Genomic DNA, 18,301 nt, shown 5'->3' with positions numbered 1-18,301 from the left:
CAGTTTGCTCTGCCTTTCCAAGAGCAGGCATGACAGAGAAAGAGCTTCTGTTAGCAGGCACAGCTACAAGAGTGTGTGTGTGCTGTTAGGGCTGAAAATGCCACTAGCATCTTGTAACAGAGACAGAGGAGGAGGTGATGGTGAGGGATGAAGTGCAGAGTATTGCCTATGCGATAGGGTGGTAGAGGTTGCTCACATGAGATGAAGAGATGTTTGCAAAAGAGGAGGAGCAAGGGGATGTCTGGGAGATACTTTTTGGACAGGCTTGAGACAGACAGCCAGTGCAACGGAGGGCTGTATGGGGGAAATTGAGATAACCAGCCAAGGAAAAAGAAATTGCTGGGGTGCAAGGGTGGGACTGTTTATCTCTCTGTAGTTAGTTATTTTCTATGAAGAATGCTAGAAAGGTTTTGCCTGCTTAAGATATTTTTACCATGGAAATAACCAGCTTTGTTTCCACTCTTGCTTCCACTCCAAACACAGCCTAAGCAGCATTTTAAGGCCCAGCCTGTAGTACCCCACCTCACTGAACTATGGATCATGTCTTTCCTAACCCAATTACAACTCACATGGCTTGCGCTGTACCTGCATAGCGCACTGCTGGCATCAAGCATCCACACTTCCCTGTTGCACATGGACAGGACCAAGGTTCAGGGTATTTGTCTCAAAGGAACGTCAAATCACCTGTCCTGCACTCCTACTCATGACCAGTTGTCAGATCTCACCTAGTTGCTCCTATGCTTCAGACTAAGAGTTTGTGTTGGCTTCAGTGAGCCATCTGGTTTGGGTCTGAAGACATAAGGAGATGCGATAATCCTTGGCTTTTGCCAGTGTGTATCATTTCAGCCTGTCTGACTACAAATAATCCAAACCAGCTACCAGAAAGTCCCATCTGCACATCACGATAAATTTGACATCAGCCACAAGATGACCTTGGACCACCACCTCCCAGTGCTGCATCCCTACTTGTGGTGTTGCCAACCAGCGATAGCTGTGCTACGTGTGGGACAAACTGTGTTCAGAGCTGGTCACATCACTGCTTTAAAACTGACCTTCCCCTAACTTCAGGGTCTACAGGCAGCAAGTGTCCTTACCTGAGGGAGAAGCATGGCACTTGTACCCGGGTGCCAGGATTCACGTGCCCAGCTTTTGAGTGCAGCAGTCAAAGACCAGGGCCTGGATTCACTCTCCCTGGTATGCACGAGTGTCTGGGCATCTCACGTGGGCTGTAGCAACTGAGTCCAGGAGTAAAGGGAGCAGAGCTCTCCGAGATGGAGCGAGTGCAGGAGAAGAGCTCAGCAGCTACAGACACACTGCCTGGGGAACCGCAGCCCAGGCACATTTTGTTGTGAATGACTTCACGATTTGCTCAGGGATTAAATACTTCCTTGTTTAATAACCTAATAATTTGGGCTAGTTTCATGCTGGACTGTTGGAAAGTTCACTGGCTGGAGTCATCAGCCAGGCCTTGTATAAAGGGCTTCCCCCCAGCTCTCAGCCAAGTGAGCCGTCCTCATCTTTGGGTCCCCCGGCGGGTGGCTCTTGGCACTACCTTCTTCTGAAGGGCTTTGTTGTTCATGCGTGTGCCTGAGGCTTTACGCTCCGGGGCCTTCCTCACCACATCTTGTTTGAGCTGGAAATGCACCTGGAGAAAGAACAAAAATAACTGTGTAAGACCGTGTGTGTGCTCTGCTGGCTCAGGGGTCTGCAGGACCTGCCTCTGCTGCTAGCCTTCGAAGCTGACTCTTGGGCCAAGACAAGCAGTAAGGGGCCTCAGCCAGTGTTATGATACAATGGGAACTCAGTTCTTAAATCAGCTGGAAACATTTTTTTTCCTGTGGAAAATATTGTACCAACAATCAGCTACATTTCTTACGCAGAGAGTTGCTCCTGTGGCAATGTGATGTCCTAGGATGGTTTAGAAGATGAGCTGTGAAAGGCAAGGGATTGAGCTATGCTCTTTCTTCATCTTTTCTCACCAGAAAGTAGAGAAATAGCATTGCTTTGCATCTCTCTGAATGTTTAATACACAGGCTGGTTTAGGACAGACAATGCTTTTTCAATTGCAGCCTGTTAGCTGAATCCTGCTTAATCAGTCTTTCAGCAACCAGTCCTTTCAGTACATCCAGGCAAAAAAATTCCAGGAAAGAAACCTCCATCCACTACAGCCATGCAAGCAGGTACAAGAGAGAGAAGGGGACAAGAAGCGTGCAGGACACAGCATCAGATAAATAGGGAATGGGAAGGCTATGCAGAAAAGTGAAACTGGAATGGGCCTGTGTGGGCTTCCTGGGGGAGGGATGAGGTGAATGGTGAGTATGGGAGGTGCTGCAGGGGACAGGAGGGCTGCTGTGAGAGGACATCTGCAAAAATCATACCATCAGGGAACAAATCAGTCTTATACAGTAACATGGTAAAAGGAGAATCTATTTTAAAAAGGAAAGCCAAAGAGCTGGGTGCTTAACTGAGCAAAACAAAGGCTAGGACTGGGCTTGACAGCTCCTTATAAATACATCAGGGAATAAATACCAGGGAAGAAGAGGAGCTATTTAAAGCACAACATTGGCATAAGAACAAATAGGGATAAACTGACCATAAATAAATTTAGGACGAAAATTAGAAGGTTTCTAATCCTGAGAAAAGGGCAGCTCTGGAAGAACTTCAGAGGCTGGGTAGGGTGGGATGAAGAGAGGGAGGGTGGGAGAACCACCGCAGTGTATTTATGGCAGAGCCTGACCAGTGTACATGCAGTGAAACAAATGATGTGCCAGGATGCCGCAGCCAGGGGGTTCTTGCCGGTCCTTAGAGGAGGCTGCATCTGCAGTCCCACCACGTTCATAATGCAACAGCAGGGGCAGGAATCACCACCCATTGTTTTTATAACCAACTTCTAGTTGTCCGGCCTGCCCTCAGAAAGGCGCTGTAGGGACCACACTGGTGTCAAGAGCACTTCATCTCCCAAAGGTGCTTGGCTGTTCTTTGTTGGCACCCAGTTCCCATCTGTCTTGGGTGCTCTCGGCAGAAAGAAAGGCAGACTTCAGCCTCTTGCTACGAGTCTGATAGCGTGTTTGGTCCCAGGCAGGATGCAGATGGTAGCAGAGCACTGAAACCCACGGAGCCAGGGGGATAACGGAGCCTGAGGGAACAGATGCTGTCTCCACATCATCACGTCCTGGAGAGTGGGAAGGATGGAGGGAGAGCTGAAGAGCAGCAGCCCCAGCCAGCCAGGGGCTCTCCCCATGGCCAAGAGGCAGAGGGACACAGGAGCTGGCACGGCAGCCCAGTGCAGCTGTGAGCCCTCAGTAAGGAATCGAGAAGCACATGGCATTGCCTTCACCCTGTCCCTCTCTGTGAGCTGCAGGGAGCCCTGTGTCTGCCAAAGCAGACAGCCTGTAGCCACTGGCAACGCTCTACATCCCATCTCCTTTCTCTACTACTCACTAGACATCCCCCACTGCACTTCTTTCTCCCTGGGGTGAAGACATTTTGAGACATCCTCGTGACTATGTAGCCTAACTCACCAATGAAGGTGCAGCTGGGCCCACCGTTGTTGTCACCGTCTGGGGCTGGTACCCCTCTGCAGAGGCTGTGACAGTGTAAGTGCCAGGCAGCAGCAGCCGGAAATAATCTCCCATATCACCTGGAACACAAGAAGAGAAAGCACTCAGGATGCACGCGGAGAAGAGCAAAAGATATTCCAGTAGGTTTTGCCGAGTTTACTTCCTTGAGGACGTGTAGCCTTCAAAACCCAGGCACTTTTTGGCCTTCCTTCCAAATCTGCTGGCTACCGCAAGGCTGGATTAACATTGATAGACTGCAAGTGATGTCTCATTAGTGCCACTGAGTAGAGGTCAGTCTGCAAGTAAATGCCAAAAGAAAGGGGATGGTACAGCAGTGTTGGCTGTGCCTGTGCAGGGAGGCTGCAAATCTGAGCGCTCGCCAGTCAGATGACAGCAGACCTGACTGGCCTTAGGCAATCACAGCTCCAGTCTGACTCCTTATGCATAACGCAATTTCTAATTCCTGTCATATAAAATTCTGCCACATTTTGGTTATCAGCAGAGTTTTAATTGCTCATCAGCTCAGCTGCTCCCTGATTCTCCCTGCATAAGGAAGCCCCAGGAGCACTTTGATGGACCGTGTACTGGTGTGGTTAGGGACACCAACAGTGCCAACAGTGAGGGAGCAGCACACTATGAATTACTTTGACAATTTCAGTATATTCCCATCTATGAAACTGGATGGGTATTGCAAATTTGAGTAATCATTGCAGGCAGCCTCCAGGCAGCATTAGGTGGGGCTAATTGGTACAAGTGAGACACACAAGTCAGGGGCTTCCAAGGGAAAACAGGGAGGGTGGCTGGCAGGTCAAAGGGAATAATTTTCTCCCTCTGTTCGGTCCTGGGGAGGCTGCCCTTGAATACTGTGGCCAGTTTTGATGCCCCCAGATCAAGAGAGATGTGGGAGAACCAGAGCTCCTGACCCATAGGGAGAGCTCAGGCCCCACAAGGAGAGCTGGGGGAGCCGGAGGGGGGTCTGCTCACGGCCGGCAGCTACCTGAAGGGCAGCTACAAAGGTGATGGGGCCAAACTCCTCTGAGCAGTGCCAGGCAATACAAGGACAGGCAGCAGCCACAGATGGCAGCCTGGGAGCTTCAGGGTGGATCAGGGAGCACAGCTTCACCTCAAAGGTGGTGGATCCCTGGCACAGGTCAGCAGAGAGGCTGTGAAGTCTCCATCCTTGGGGGTCAGCGAGAATCATCTGGAGGGAGCCATGGCTGATCAGAGCCAACATTGGAGACAAACCTGCTCCAAGCAGGAGGTTGGACAGAAGATCTCAGAGGGCTCTTGCAGCCAGTGCCTCTGTGACTGTGTGATCTCTTGCACAATCCCCTTTCCTATGCAGGTTGGCATAATAAGTGCCAAATACTAGAGTGCTACTGAGTCACAGACCTACGGCCAGAAGGAGTTGTGCTGATTTCATAGTCTGACCTCTGAAGAGCTGGAATATTGGCTATTTTCTGCAGCCAGAGGGTGTTTATGAAAAGGAGGTTAAAATCGGCCAGCAAAGGAGAAACCGCCACAACTTGGATAAACTGAAGTGGCACTTCATTCTCAGTCTAAATTTGTCTGGCTTGAACTTTCAGTCTTTCATCTTGTTCTGCCATCGTGTCCTTTGCTATCAACTATTTCAGCTCTGTGTAGATTCAGCTTGAGTAGATTATTCTCTCAATTTTCTCTTTGGTTATATACAAATGTATTTTCTCCTCTCTCAGATAAAATAGGAGCTGACTTTCTGAAGTCCTTTACAATAAGATTTGCATTCCAGTTCTTACCTCTTGTTTTCCTAAGCCCTCCCTGGTTCAGGGTGCACAGGCATATTTCTTGCAGCTAATTTTTGGGATGCAAACCATGCTGGCCACACATATTATAGCCTCGCCTACTAACCTCCTCCCACATACCCAGATAGCCTCCAAGAGGCTGTATCCAAAAGGGACAGCATGCAAGGGAACTGACAACCCACCAGAGGTGATGTCATGGCTGATTCCCTGGACAGAAATCACTGCTCCTGCAATGCCATTGTTGTTCTCGTCCGACACCATCCCTTTGATGCCCTGGTGAACCTGCAGGGAGGGAGACAGACTGCTGGCTCAAGGACCCTCCTTTGCTCAAGAGGGTATTGCCAAGCACCAGGGGAGGGCAGAGCTCTGGGGACAACCCCACCTTTCCCCATACCCTTGGTTCTCCTGATTCTCCCCAGCAGAGCCAGTTTAGGACACAACAGCCTCCCCAAAGGCCACCAGCTAGAGCACCCAGTGAGCTCCATGACCACCTCCCTTCCACTCCTTCTGCCTACTGGTCCCCTACCATCAGGGCCCACGGGGGCCTGCAGAAGTGTGTAGGTCTCAGGACTGCCCCCTTACCTCTTCAATGAAAGCAACAAGGGCCTCCCGGTTGGCCATCCACTGCCGCTCCAGGTCCTCCTCGGGGGGGAACTTATTGCAGCTCAGCTCCAGGGTGATTTCAAAGCAGTTGGTGTAGAGGTAATTGAAGTCCTGCATGCCTGGAAGAGAAGAAGAGCCTGTGCCCAGGGAACGCAAGGCTCCCTTCCCTCCCCGCTCCCGTGTCCCAGACGTCCTGGTCCCTGTCTATCTTCCACCAGAACCGTCCCTCTTTCCCTCTTTGCTCCGCAGGTGCAGCCTCCTCCCTCCATGACAGCATGACTAGAGCCTTCTCCTTCCATGCAGCCCCCTCCATTTTTGGTTGCCCGACTCTCTCCTTCAGCAGGATAATTCACTACTCTGCCTTCAGAAGATCAGGGAGGTTGGGTACTGCAGGGGCTATGTATCTCTTTCCAGTCCCTCTTCAATCTTTCTTCTAGCCTAACTTGCTGATTTTCGGTTTTGTCATTGTGCCTTTTTTAATGAGATTTTTCAGGAGCCAGCAGCTACAAGAAATGTCTTCTCTTTGGTCACAGTTTTGGGTCTTGATGGAGTTACACCATGGCATTTTCAAATACACTAACAGATTAATGCTTCCTTCGTCCAGCAGCACACAGCAGGTCTCTGCAGACCTCGGCTATTTCTGTGGCTCTTTCCCAAGCCACTTCCAGTCTTCCCAAGCCATTTCCCAGTCTGAGATGCAGACACCAGAATGGTGTCTAGTAATGGGCACAGTGCTACTGCCACAGCCCTTCCCCAACCCATCCTGTCCTGAGGTTTCTCATCTATCCCTTCACCTCCATTCAGCTCAACACCTTGCTGCGGGTGGTGCTCACCTGCCCAGCCCTTACCTTTGCTGAGTGAGTACCAGGATGCCCCATTCGTGATGCCATCGGCAAAGTAGTCCCCGCAGTTCCAGCCACGATGCATCCAGCCATGGGCGTATGAATAGGTCTTGGCCAGCTAGAGAAAGAGCAGCCGGTGGTCACAGCTCCAGCACCGTGCAGCTAGGGACCCTGCCCGGCTCTGGGCAAAATATCCTCCCTCCCACACAGGCTTTGCTGGGGAGCGTGGGAGGGAAGTCAGACAAGAGTCAGCTCCTGCATTTTACTGCCATGAAATACAACACGAGGTGGCCAGGACCTCTAGGAAATGTAGGCAGATGAAGGTGGAGGAGGAAGAGCAGAAATCTGGTAAGCTGGGGATTGCTGAGGGCACAGGTGGCTTCTGCCCTGCTCCTGCTGAGACGAGAGGGAGCGGAGGGCACTGGGCCCACACAGGGGCATCCAGCCCCATTGGTGCTGACCCTCCCTGCCAGCAAATGGCACTAACAGGGGGAGAGATATGCAAGGAAAACTAACCAGTATCAGTCTGGATGCAGATACCATATATATCAGGGGAATTTGGATTAAGAAAGAGTTTGGGCAACTTCTGGTTCTAGCAACTGCTTGTTTATTGCCCTTATTAAGGTTACTGCTTATTTTTAGACAAGAAGGCAGGGCTAAAATTGGGCCATTGCATCCAAAGCCTGTCCTTTGCATAAGACACAATTTAAGAGAAACCGGTGTTTGCATTTTCTAATGCAAACTCTATACCCTTGTATTATGGTTCAGATGCTGGTGTAATCTCGTTCTGTCAGCAGGAAAACAGTTAATTCACTACATTTCTGACTTCTGAGGCTATGTGGGTATCATTAGCCTACGCCCCAGACTGCAGCCTCTCTACATCTGGGTCCGAGCACAGCCCTGATCCCAGCAGGTCCTGGCAAGCCCCTGCACAGCCTCTGCTTCCAGAGAAGGCTGAACTCCAGCTCAGACTTATTTTTCTCATTAACTGTTCTAACGCAGACTTGCTTTTTCTTGTGCTGGGTATTTCCTAATGGAAGCAGTGACTGAAGGCACTGTTTTCTGGGACATTTTAACAATGGAGAAAAACCACTAGCTTCAGCTAGTGTTAGCAGGATCAGCAGTACAGACCGATACATTCCCTGATGTCTGCCTAAACTCCTGGTGCTCTTTTTATTGTATTTCTTATTCTTCACCATCTGCAAGCCCTGCTGGGCACCCATGCCCTTATCCTGCTCTCAGCAGACCCCCAGCCAGACCCTGCCACCTCTCTAGGAAAAAAACCCATATACATGCTACGATGGTGCAGCAAAGCTGGGGGCAGGCTCCAGCTCTGGAAGAGCAGGGTGGTACTGAAGACACTGGTGGTACTGGGGTTATGGGGAACCCAGGCAGGGCACGGATGTGGAAGGGGAACCCAGGCAGGGCACGGATGTGGAAGGGGCTCCTGAGGGTTAAGACTGGCCTGTCTGTGTGGTGGGACTGGCTCACAGTGGGACTGCCCTGACCTAGCTCATGAGCTGGTGGCTGGCAGAAATGCCGCAGTCTGCTAACAGTTATTTCCAACACGTTTCTTGGCTCAGCTCCTGCATGAGGCAGAGACCAGAGACTCCCAGCCAGCTCTCACACGCTGCACCCTGCCAGGGCTGTGGGAATGCCCTCGCCTGCCGGGGCCATGCTCACCTTCTGAAACAACTTGTCGTCCGGGGTAGGCGTGTTGACTGTGCGCCGGTGGCTCCTGAACCGCTGGTCCTGAGACTTGTCATAGGGGTAATTTGCCACCACCGCCCCACCGTGCAGATTGGCCGAGAGCACAAAGTTGTAGCTGCTGATCCACTGGATCACAGCCAACGTCTCCGGCTCCACCTGTAAGGAGAACAGGGACAGGGACAGGGAGAAGAGCTCAGCCACCTCTGGGCCAGCTGCTGCCCCACGCCGGCCTGCGATCGGTCACATCAGACCCTGCCCTGCAATGTGCCTGCTTCAGCCCTTGCAGCTTCCTCCGTTCTCCACTGCCTGCCCTGATACGTAGAGCAGGCTCCTCCCGCGCATACCCTGCTACAGCTTTCCCAGCACAGCCCCAAAACCTGAGGCACAGGTGTCAGCCAGCACGTGCCACCTCCTCTGCCCTGTGCGTTGCAACTTTCCACCCAGGCTGGCCATGGTGCCACCCTCTCTTCCTGGCAGAGGTGCCAGCTGTGATACGGGACAGGATTAGATTGTTTCTCTGCATGCAGAAGGCACAGAGAAGAAGACAAGCACTGTGCAAGGCAAAGGACAGTATATTTGCTTGCATGCTGAGCCACTCTAAGATGCTGTTGCCCTCACAGCACCCCAGACCGGTACCTGGCTTTTCCAGTTGTCAGGCAGCGGGATATGGTGATTTCGCCCGTTGATTTCCCCACTGTAGTACATGAACGTGTTGAGGTCAGGGAAGTTACGGTTCAAGTCCACTCCATTGGCGTTGTTCCTCCCCGTCAAGTACCCATTGCTGTCTGGGCCCTGCGGGGCAAAGGTGCATCATGGGGGTGAGGACAGGGTGGCGCAGGCAGGCTGGGTGTCAGGGCGGCAGGGACCGGCCGTCGTAACGGCGCTTCGGTGCCTTTGAGTCGCAACACGCGTGTTATTGCTGGCAGGAGAATAAAGAGTATTGGTACTGACAGGGAAAGTCAATAACAATATCTTCATTTTCCAGGGCGACAGAGCAAGGCACAAACCAAATAAACAATTTGCCTCAGCTGAAAGAGCCATGAATAAAATATCTCCCCGAGGTCTAGCGGTACAAAGGAATGGGTGAAGTTTTGGGGGGAACTAGAGGGCTTCCCCCGCTGCTCGTCCCTCATGTCCCTGACTGCTCATGACAGTGGCATTCAGCTGCCCCTTCCCCAGCCTGGGCCAGGGGATTTGCAGTGACCCTCCTGTGACAAATAACTTCTGGGGAGGGTAAGACAGGTGTAGAAAGCCTCTTCCATCATATGCCAGGGCCACCTGTGGCAGGACATACAGCACAAGCCCTTGGCATGGGAGATGAGAAGCAGTGACACCGGTTGGGGGGGACAAATTTGGCAGGGCCTGGAGAGGAAGGATGCCCCCTCCCCATAGCCGTCGTGAAGGGGATCCCACAGGGATTTGAAGGGCTTCTGCCCCTACCCGGCTGGAGGAGGCAATTGCTGCCCGGTACCTGCTTGGCAGCGACTTCGTACCCGTCGGGGTTCATGGACGGCATGATGTGGATGCGCGTGTCATGGATGAGGTGGGTGATCCGCTCGTTGCCCCGGCGGTACTCCTCACACAGGAACTCAGAGAGCTGCAGCAGCAGCTCACGGCCCAGCACCTCGTTCCCATGCATGTTCCCGACATACTTGAACTCTGGCTCCACTGGAGAGAGCAAGAGAGTGACACCATCAGCCAGGGCTGGGATGGGGGGAAAAGCCAATTTCTACTGCAGGAAGCCCGGTCAAGCCCAAAGGACCCCCAATAAATGGTGTGAAATGGCTCTTTCCCCTGGAAAATGCAAACCTCAGTGAGGGAGAGTGGCATGGTTCTCATATGAGCTCCCCTCCGTTTTGCCCCAGCATCCCTGGGAGCAGCTCAGGCTCTCCACCGGGCTGCTGCTCACCTTCGGAGCACACAAGAGGATATGTTTGCAGGTGGTTTGGTCTCGCGCTGGGGAGAGGCAGCACAGAGGGACCAGGGAACACCAGCAGGATTGCTGCCGCCCCAAGCCCTGGGGTGCCGGGGCCTCCCAGCTCTGCAGTGGGTGGCAGTGGAGGGGACAGGCCATTTCTCCCACCTCTGCCCTTCACAGTTTGCTGTCAGTGCCTCTCACCAGCATGGCACATTTCTGGCTCTGCATGCTTTAAGGAGCTTTTCATTACTCTGCAGGATAAAATCAATCCCTGGCTTGGGGTGAGCCATGCTCTTTCACTGGAAGGGTACGGTTGCCTTTGGCTGCTGCCTGTCAGCCCCTGACTCCCGTGCTGGTGGGAGGCAGCAGTGGTTTCCTCCCTCCCTCCCCTTTACCTCCCTCCAAGGAGAAGGTTTAGGCGCTTCCTCACCCTCAAGGGACAGGGACAAGAGTCTGGAGAAACCCTCAGTGACTGAGTTGAATATGGATCAAACTGTCCCTCAGGCAGCTTTGTTATGAGCAAAAACGTCTCTTGCCACTGACTTTTCTAAAATGAGGTCTCAAAATACAGACTTCGAGACCACAGGCAGACAGTGCCTGGAGCAGGACTTGCTGCTTTGCTGACGGAGAGGCAGCACACACACGAGGGATGGGCTATGCTTTCGCAGAGGGTCTTTTAAAGCAGTTTCTTGTGGGAAAATAAAATGTCCCATTGCAGGCTGGAGTCAGCACTGGTAGGATGAGAGACACCAGAAGAATTCAGTTAAAAAGGGAGCCTGACTTTCACATGGCGGGGTCAGGAAAAAATAGTGTGTCTTTACAAACATCGGCTTGCCAGAGCTTGAGACTCCCATTGCACCATGAGTTTTCTGGCCACCAGCAGTGACCAGACTCACAGTGGCAGTGCGCAACCCTGCTGCCATGTACAGTGTCTGTCAGGATCCCTGGGGCAAAAGGCACCACAGCCCCAGGTCAGGCATTTGCTGCTTCCAAAATCCCCTGTGCCTTTGCTGCGTGGGAAGGAGACACCGCATCCAGACATGCTGAAGACAGATTCTAAAAAAAATTCTAATTTTGGCAAAAGGTTTTGCTTTTCCGTATCTCTTGATCGCTGTGCCTCAGTGCAGGACACCACAGGTGGGCAACATGTTTTGACCTGGTTAGATTTCAGGGACATGAGAACTAATTTAATTAGGATGAGAACTGATTTAATTAGGTAATCCAGTTAAAAAAACTATAAAAATGTCCTGGGGATATGTGCAGCCTTTATTTAAAAAAATAAGGTCTCAGCAGGGATTCTCCTTCTCTGCTTTGTTCGAGTCTGCAGCAGGACTTGTCAGCCTTTTTCAATATGCGGACCCCTAAACATTATCCACGTGGACATACAAGCCCTAATTACTGCACGTAAGCCCACTGACTCCAAGCTTGCTTTTCGGAGTTAGTTTCCGTGGCCTTTAAGGGAATCCACAGTTTCCCAAAGTCCTCATGCTACAAGCTGAAAGTGCCAGCCTGAGGGTGACCCATGCTGCCCGTCTGGGGCAGGGGAGATCTCGGTCATCCCCTACGGCCCTTCCAGCTGCTCTCCTGTGGTTCTGCAAGTCTAAAATCCAGTGTTGCGTTGCCAGTGCCCTTTGCTCACTCCTTGCTTTGAATCAGCCCCTGATGTGCTGTGGAGGTGCCCGAGGTGTCCTGAGCGCCGTGCAGATTTCCCTGTACCGAACAGGGCTGGCGTGGAGGCGGTCAGGGTGGGAAGCCTCCCATCCCGCCTCCCGGCCCCCCTGAAGGTGATACTCCGGGCCGCAGGAGGGCAACAGCATGCCCCCAGTGCAGCACGTCCTTGGGCAAGCTGCTGCCAGGCATGGCGTGCTGTGGGGTTTTGGGGGGCTGCTCCGCTGAGGGGGGCACAGGTATGGGTCCCGCTCACCCCTGCAGCGCTGCCGGCAGTATTCCACGTGACTAGGCTGCCTGAACTTGTCAGCCCCTGCGTTTAACCACACCAGCCAGGATCTGAAAAAGCAAAAGATCCTGCAAAAAGGAGGCAGAGCCCTGTTCGCCTCTGCGGCCCAGGGGCACAAGTCGGGGAAGAGAGGGAGCCCTGTGTGCGTGCCTCCAGCCCGGAGAGCCAGCTGTCCCCTCAGCCACCCAGGGGCACCTGGCTGCCAGCAAGGTCTGGCTCCACGGCGTCTCTGTGCCGCACAGGCAGCAGCTCCAGGGGCCATTGCTGCCAAAGCTCCGCAGGGCCACGTGGCAGCAGGTAGAGATCCCTGAGACCGGCCTGTCACAGGGGCTGCAAGGCCTGCGGGGCTGCGGGAGCCCAGTGCCCGCTCTGCCAGAGTCCCCCATTCACTGCCCCCTGGCTTTGGGGTCTGGAGGAGGAAGGGCCGAACTCTTCCCTCCTGCCACTATCTGGCAGCAAAGGGTGGAGGGTAGCTGCTGCCTCTCCCTGCCTGCACAACGCTGTTTTGGGAGGGAGAGGTTGGCAGGGCAGGTGGGGTGCTGGGATGGACTCGCCTGGGTTCTCGTGTTAGCTCGTGCTGAAAAATCAGAGCTCCGTCCAAAGTACGCGCCCGGGCCACGCCGCAGCTCACGCAAGCACAGGGCACGCGTGTTGGTTTTGCGTGCGCGTCCCTGGGTTGGCTGCAGGGTCTCTGCCGGAGCTGGCACCGCCTGACACCCGGGCATCGTCGGGAGTCCTGCCTGGAAAGGGACATACCCCCCGCCCTGTGCCCCAACGGTGCCGCGTGGCAGGGAGCGTGGTGACGAAGCCCGGCTTCTCCGAACCGCCGTCCCCGTCCCCCCGTACTTACGGGGCTCGTGGATGCCTGGGTAGTCGCTGAACTCCAGCACGTAGAGGTGTCGGCCCTCGACGCTGCGGCCGATGCTGTAGATGCGGGTGACGTAGGGGCACTGGCTCTGCACGCGGAACAGGGCCTGCACCATCTCCTCGTAGCGATGGTGGAGAAAGCTGAGGGCGGCCGCCCCCTCGAGCAGGAGCAGGGCTCCCACGAGGGACCGCAGCCACCGAGCCATCCTCCCGTGGCGCTGGGCGCCCAGACCAGCTCCGAGCCCCCGTCTCCCTCCCTGTCGGGAGCTTAAAGTGCAAACTCCAACCAGCTCTTTCCAGTTTCCGAGTGCCAGCCCCCTGCACCTGCGGGCGGGGGGCGGCGGGAGCGGGGCGCGCCGGGGCCCCGCGGCGCAGGAATGCTCCCCCCGCCCGCCCGCCCGCCGGCGAGCCCGCTCTCCGCCGTCGGAGGAGTTTTCCCCCGCTCCGGCTCACTTATTAACCGGACGGTAAACAAGCCCCCGCAGCCACTGGCTGTCACTGCAGAAGAAGCGCAGGGCTGGAAAACTGGCTGCGGAGGGCGTCGGGGCTGCCAAGCGCACGGCGAGCGGCGGGGCGGGGGGAGAGGAGAGCAGAGGAGAGGAGAGCAGAGGGGGGCGGCGGGCGGGGGCGATGCCCGTCGCCGAGCCCTGCCGTGGGGCAAGACCCGAGCGCGGTGGGGATGGCGCCGGGGCGGCCCCGGTGCCCGCACGGCTCCCGCAGCCCTGCCCGGCCCCTGCCTGCCCGGCGCGGGCAGCTCCCGCCGCTCCCCCCCGGGCCCGGCCGCCAGCTCGGAGCCGCGCCTGCTCTCCTGCCCCATCTCCTGGGCAAGCAGAGGGAGACATCGCCGCAGGCTCTGCGGGTCTGCCGGCCCCTCCGCCCCGGCAGTCCCGCTGCTCCCGGCATGAACGGAGGCAGGGACCGCATCGCCCTCCCCGCAGCTGCCTACCCAAACAGCCGAGCTAGGACGTTGCAGGGGGAGGACGGGGCAACGTGGGGCTTGATGCAGGAGTTGTCTGCTGAGCAGGTACCAGCAAGGAGAGCTCTGGTATCGCCCTGCTCTGCACTGGGAGTGGGCATGATAATGAGCTCCAACAGGTACTGGGCAACTGGCAGCAGAAGAATGCTCAAGGGCCTAAAGGCAGATGAGGATGCCTTGCTGTCTGTTAATGAAGAGTTGCAGACCGTTTCTGGATGTGGGGGAAGCTGGTTCCTCTCCAACCCTCTGCCAGGTACATCCTTGACCCCGTGGGCAGCACTCACCTCAGGGTCCCTATGCTCTGCTCACGGACGGGTGCATCTGCAGGAGGCTTTGCAGCCTTATCCTGTGGGGCTAAAACTTCAGCAGCTTAGCGGCTCTGACAGAGATCTTTATTAGGACATCCCTGACACAGAGCCCAAACGTGAGCACAAACAGCCGAAAGATTTACCGTCATGGCTGGACATGCCAGGAGAAAGGCTCCCTTTGGTAACATGAGCTTGCCATGCTGCTCTGCCCAGGCCACACTAGAAAGGAGCTCCTCCTGCCATCAGCAGTAGGCTCCTCAGGATACTTGGTGCCATGCTAAACATCTGACTTCCCTTCAGCCTCGAGGTGGATCCACACTGAGTGGCACTAGCCCCTATGACAAGGGTTGCTCTAGCTGTCTCTTCCCCCAGCAAAGCATCCTCTACCAGTGCTGCCCAGCACCACTACTTTCCTACCTGTCCTCCAAATCCACTTGGGCCACTGACCGCCTTTCTGCCTCAATTTCCCAGTGGTAAAACCAGGGAGCCCCTGTTTATAGCCTCTAACGCAAACAGGGCAGGCTGGTGCGCAAAGCACATGGCTTGCCTGCTCCTGGCTTGGCTTACTCAGACTTTCTCAATTCCAACTTTCTTCTGTCCCAGCCCCACCCTAGCGGTCCTTTCTCTCCTTGTCCCTGTGCCTTCTTGGTCTTCTGCCCCATCTGCACAGTGCCCTCCTCTCAATTATGGCCCCTTTAAAAAAAACCCAAATGTAAAAGTCCCGGTTTTGAACAAATATCTTTTGAAGACACGAACAGAAAAAGAAAGAATATTATACATATGTAAAGATAGCAGTAACCATATTAATACATTCTCTCAGTTAAGCTCCATCCCACCACATGCCCACTTGTCAGTCAGTCTCAGAGCAACACACATTCAGGAGTGGGAAAGGCACAGCACCCATCTTTAGCCAGGTAACAAGAAAAGGTGCTGGAGGTGCCAGCTTCTCCCAGCACTTGTAGGAAACCAAGGAAAAGTAGATGACGCTGTGGCAGGGCATGGCGAGCACGGGTATGGTGAGCATGGGTATGGTAGGACAGCTCTTATCTCTACTGCAAGCCGTGTCTGGTGGTATTTTGTAGAGCTGAGACCCACGCAGTGGTGGGAAATGCCCTTGCCTCCTTCACATGGCCACTCCCAGGGCTGCTGGGTTCCCGTGGAGCTGCTGTCTCCCCAGCTTTCAGCAACCAAAGCAATGCAAAAGAGGTGGGCAGGTTTCCAGCGCTAGCCAGTGGTACTTGGCAGCCAGAGAGCGCCAGGCAGGGCTATAGTAAAATAGCACAAACCCCATGTTTGGTCTGTCTCCTCCCTCCTCTTTCCCTTCCCAGGCTGTTTTCAGCAGCCTGCGACAGCAGTGGCAGAGTTGGAGCTGCAGTGCTGCCAAGGGACGCATGAGAGAAGAGCTCGCTTTCCTATGGAGACAAGGCAACACTGATGAGAGAAACAAGAAAAGGCAGACCGTTAGATCCTAAAAAGGAGCCATGAGCAAAATCTGGGGTGGGCGGAGAGCGCATCTCACACTACTAAGTCTGGAGATTTAGTCAGTGTTATCCATAGCATAGGGATGGAGACAGCCTGTTATTAGGCAGCAGGTTTAAATCAAAGAAAAGGAAATAGTTCTGCACACCAGGCACAATGAAATTACCTCGTCAAAGCTGAAAGTTAAATGAATGCAAAAGAGGATAGGATGAATTCATAGGGAACTGGGGCATCCACAGCTATTAATTATGCAGATCCAGAAGCAATTGCTTGATCACAAATTTCCTATGCCCCTGACCACTAGAAGGGAAGGATCATGCCTTTTCCCTAAATGTGCATCTAAATCCTCACACACCGTGCAGCTGGAGACGAGTGCCAATGTGCTGCCTGTATGATCTGACCTAGCATGGCTCTTACTACATTCTAGGAAAACAACATGCTAATGAAGCTTTAAGCCAATAATAAGTTTGGACATGTTAAAAAACACTGATGAAAGCAGAAACAAAGACATTAGCTCTTAGAAACAGTGCAGGAAGTAAACAAAGACTTAATTTGGAAAATGTGGCTAATACATCTGGGATGGATCATCCCCCCCCCCCCCCCCCAGATGTTCAAAGATGGAGAGACCTTGAGGCAGTGGGAGAAAGAGGGCGAGCAGGAACGCACTGTGCCACGGTGGCGAGAGCGAGAGCAATGTGAATGCTAGCCCTGTTATCACCCCCCCATCACTGCATGGCTGAGGGTCACAGGCAATGAGGAGCTGATCCCTCCAGAGCCGCCTGTAGAAAGACTCCACCTGGTGTGTTTGTTTTAATTCTGGCCATATTGTTACCAGGGGAAAATTGGAAAATTTGAGGAAAGTTCAAGCCAAGAGCCATAAGAATGAGCAAACTAGAGAGAGTGTGCACTGAAAGAAAAATGAACCGTGACAAGCATGTTTGCCTTGGCGGAGCTACAGCTGTGGCTGCACGCAGAGGCATGCAGCCGCATGGCCCTGCAAATGAGGGGCACAGGCCCCCCATCCTTCACCTGTTTTGGAGGGGAGTTGCAGCATGATGCCAGTGGTGCTGCCTGGGGGAGGGAGAGGGATAACGAGGACAGAGGAAAAATGAGGACAGAGGACTGCAGCCATTCAGTGTGCAGCACGGGAGAACAAGCTGCTTTGGGAAGGTCAGGGTGAAGCTAAAGCAAGGAAAGATGGGGTTTGGGCACTAGCAACCTTCCCAGGAGTGAGGCCATCTGTATGAGGTGCCCAAAGCCTGGGAAGGACCACAGTGCCTTTCCTTACCAGGAGGGGATGCTGCCCGTCCACCAGGAACTCCAGATCCTACCCAGAACAGCAGGGAACTGGCAAGAGAGGAAAACCCATCTCAGGACTTTTCCATGTTTAGTACCAGAAACTCTATTCCACCATTGGTGAGTTCCCATCTTCTGGAAAACAGCACAAAAACTTTTCTGGCATCAGTTCAGAAGTCTTTATTGTGATAAGGATACAGAGATTTGTGCGTGCATGAAAACAAAGATCCATTCCATCACTGCTGAGCCGCAAAAAGAAAGCGCATGGCCCAGGTGGCAGGGACTGTTGTCCTCAGCATGTCCCCCCTAGCCCCTCCTGAACAGGCTATTGAGCCCTGTGACCCAGCCAGCAGCCTCGCAGAGCCTGCATGTCCTCCCTGGCACAGAGCACGGGAAGAAGGGACGGACGAGGAGGGGGCATGCATCCAGCTGAGAGCTGCTCTCGGAGAAGCTGGGGAGCCCCGGCCAGCACCGACATTGCAAATCAGCCTCTCGCCACAGAGGTGATGGCCCCACTTCCAAGAGCTTTGTTCCAAACGGAGGCTCTGCTGTGCTTTGCTGTAGAGCCAGAGAAATCAGCTGTAGCCCATGCACAGAGGAGAAGCTGGCTGTGTTGGGGAGGAGAGTGAAGGGTACTTAGAGCCTGTGGTGGGGACCGGTTGTTTTCTGCAAGAGGTGAGCGTGCTGCAGGCACCCAGGCTTTCTCTTCTGACCCCCGAAAACCTCAGCCTCACTGATAGTTTTGCCTCAGACCTGACACTTCAGTGAACACGAGAGAGGTCATGGAAGTCATCAGTCCCAGAAAGACCAGACTGCTCCTGCAGCCTGCAAAGCTATCAAATCCCCCTGGCAAGGAACCTTCCCAAAAATGGACTACTCAACATTTGAACCCAAGTCAGAGACGCTCATCCCACCTTGCTGCAGCACGTTTCAGGGCTTCCTGTGGCAAAACGGGAGAGACGAAGGTCTGGAGTCTCGGCAGCTCAGCAGAGCTGATCAGTGAA

At 54.1% G+C, this 18,301-nt stretch overlaps 1 protein-coding gene across 2 annotated transcripts; it reads right to left on the bottom strand.

Moving 5' to 3' along the window:
- Nucleotides 1–1,376: 1,376 nt before the first annotated feature.
- On the bottom strand, nt 1,377–13,648 carry CPN1 (carboxypeptidase N subunit 1). 2 transcript variants are annotated; one of them, XR_008237018.1, is made up of 10 exons: nt 13,222–13,648; nt 9,968–10,164; nt 9,133–9,288; nt 8,470–8,652; nt 6,793–6,904; nt 5,924–6,063; nt 5,524–5,623; nt 3,522–3,640; nt 2,594–3,172; nt 1,377–1,645 (listed from the first exon to the last, which is right to left on the bottom strand). XR_008237018.1 is itself a non-coding variant. In XM_052799967.1 (9 exons), the coding sequence occupies exons 1-9, from the start codon at nt 13,442–13,444 to the stop codon at nt 1,514–1,516; spliced, it is 1,362 nt and encodes a 453-aa protein (XP_052655927.1). In that variant the 5' UTR covers nt 13,445–13,640; the 3' UTR covers nt 1,377–1,513. The 2 variants fall into 2 exon arrangements, 1 of the variants encoding a protein (XP_052655927.1); XM_052799967.1 differs by lacking the exon at nt 2,594–3,172 and having other exon boundaries at nt 13,222–13,640.
- Between the last annotated feature and the right edge of the window lie 4,653 nt (nt 13,649–18,301).

Source organism: Harpia harpyja, chromosome 10 (assembly GCF_026419915.1).
Source record: "Harpia harpyja isolate bHarHar1 chromosome 10, bHarHar1 primary haplotype, whole genome shotgun sequence".
NCBI lineage: Eukaryota > Metazoa > Chordata > Aves > Accipitriformes > Accipitridae > Harpia > Harpia harpyja.
The sequence above is the reverse complement of the archived record's forward strand: the minus strand, read 5'-3'. Positions and strand labels throughout refer to the sequence as shown.

Excerpts from the sequence above, each read along its gene's own strand:
- CPN1 (XM_052799967.1), bottom strand. The coding sequence starts at position 13,444 with ATGGCTCGGTGGCTGCGGTCCCTCGTGGGAGCCCTGCTCCTGCTCGAG. Across the intron at positions 8,653-9,132 it reads CTGACAACTGGAAAAGCCAG|GTGGAGCCGGAGACGTTGGC; the intron begins GTACCGGTCTGG and ends TTCTCCTTACAG. Across the intron at positions 6,905-8,469 it reads ACGACAAGTTGTTTCAGAAG|CTGGCCAAGACCTATTCATA; the intron begins GTGAGCATGGCC and ends CTCTTTCTCTAG.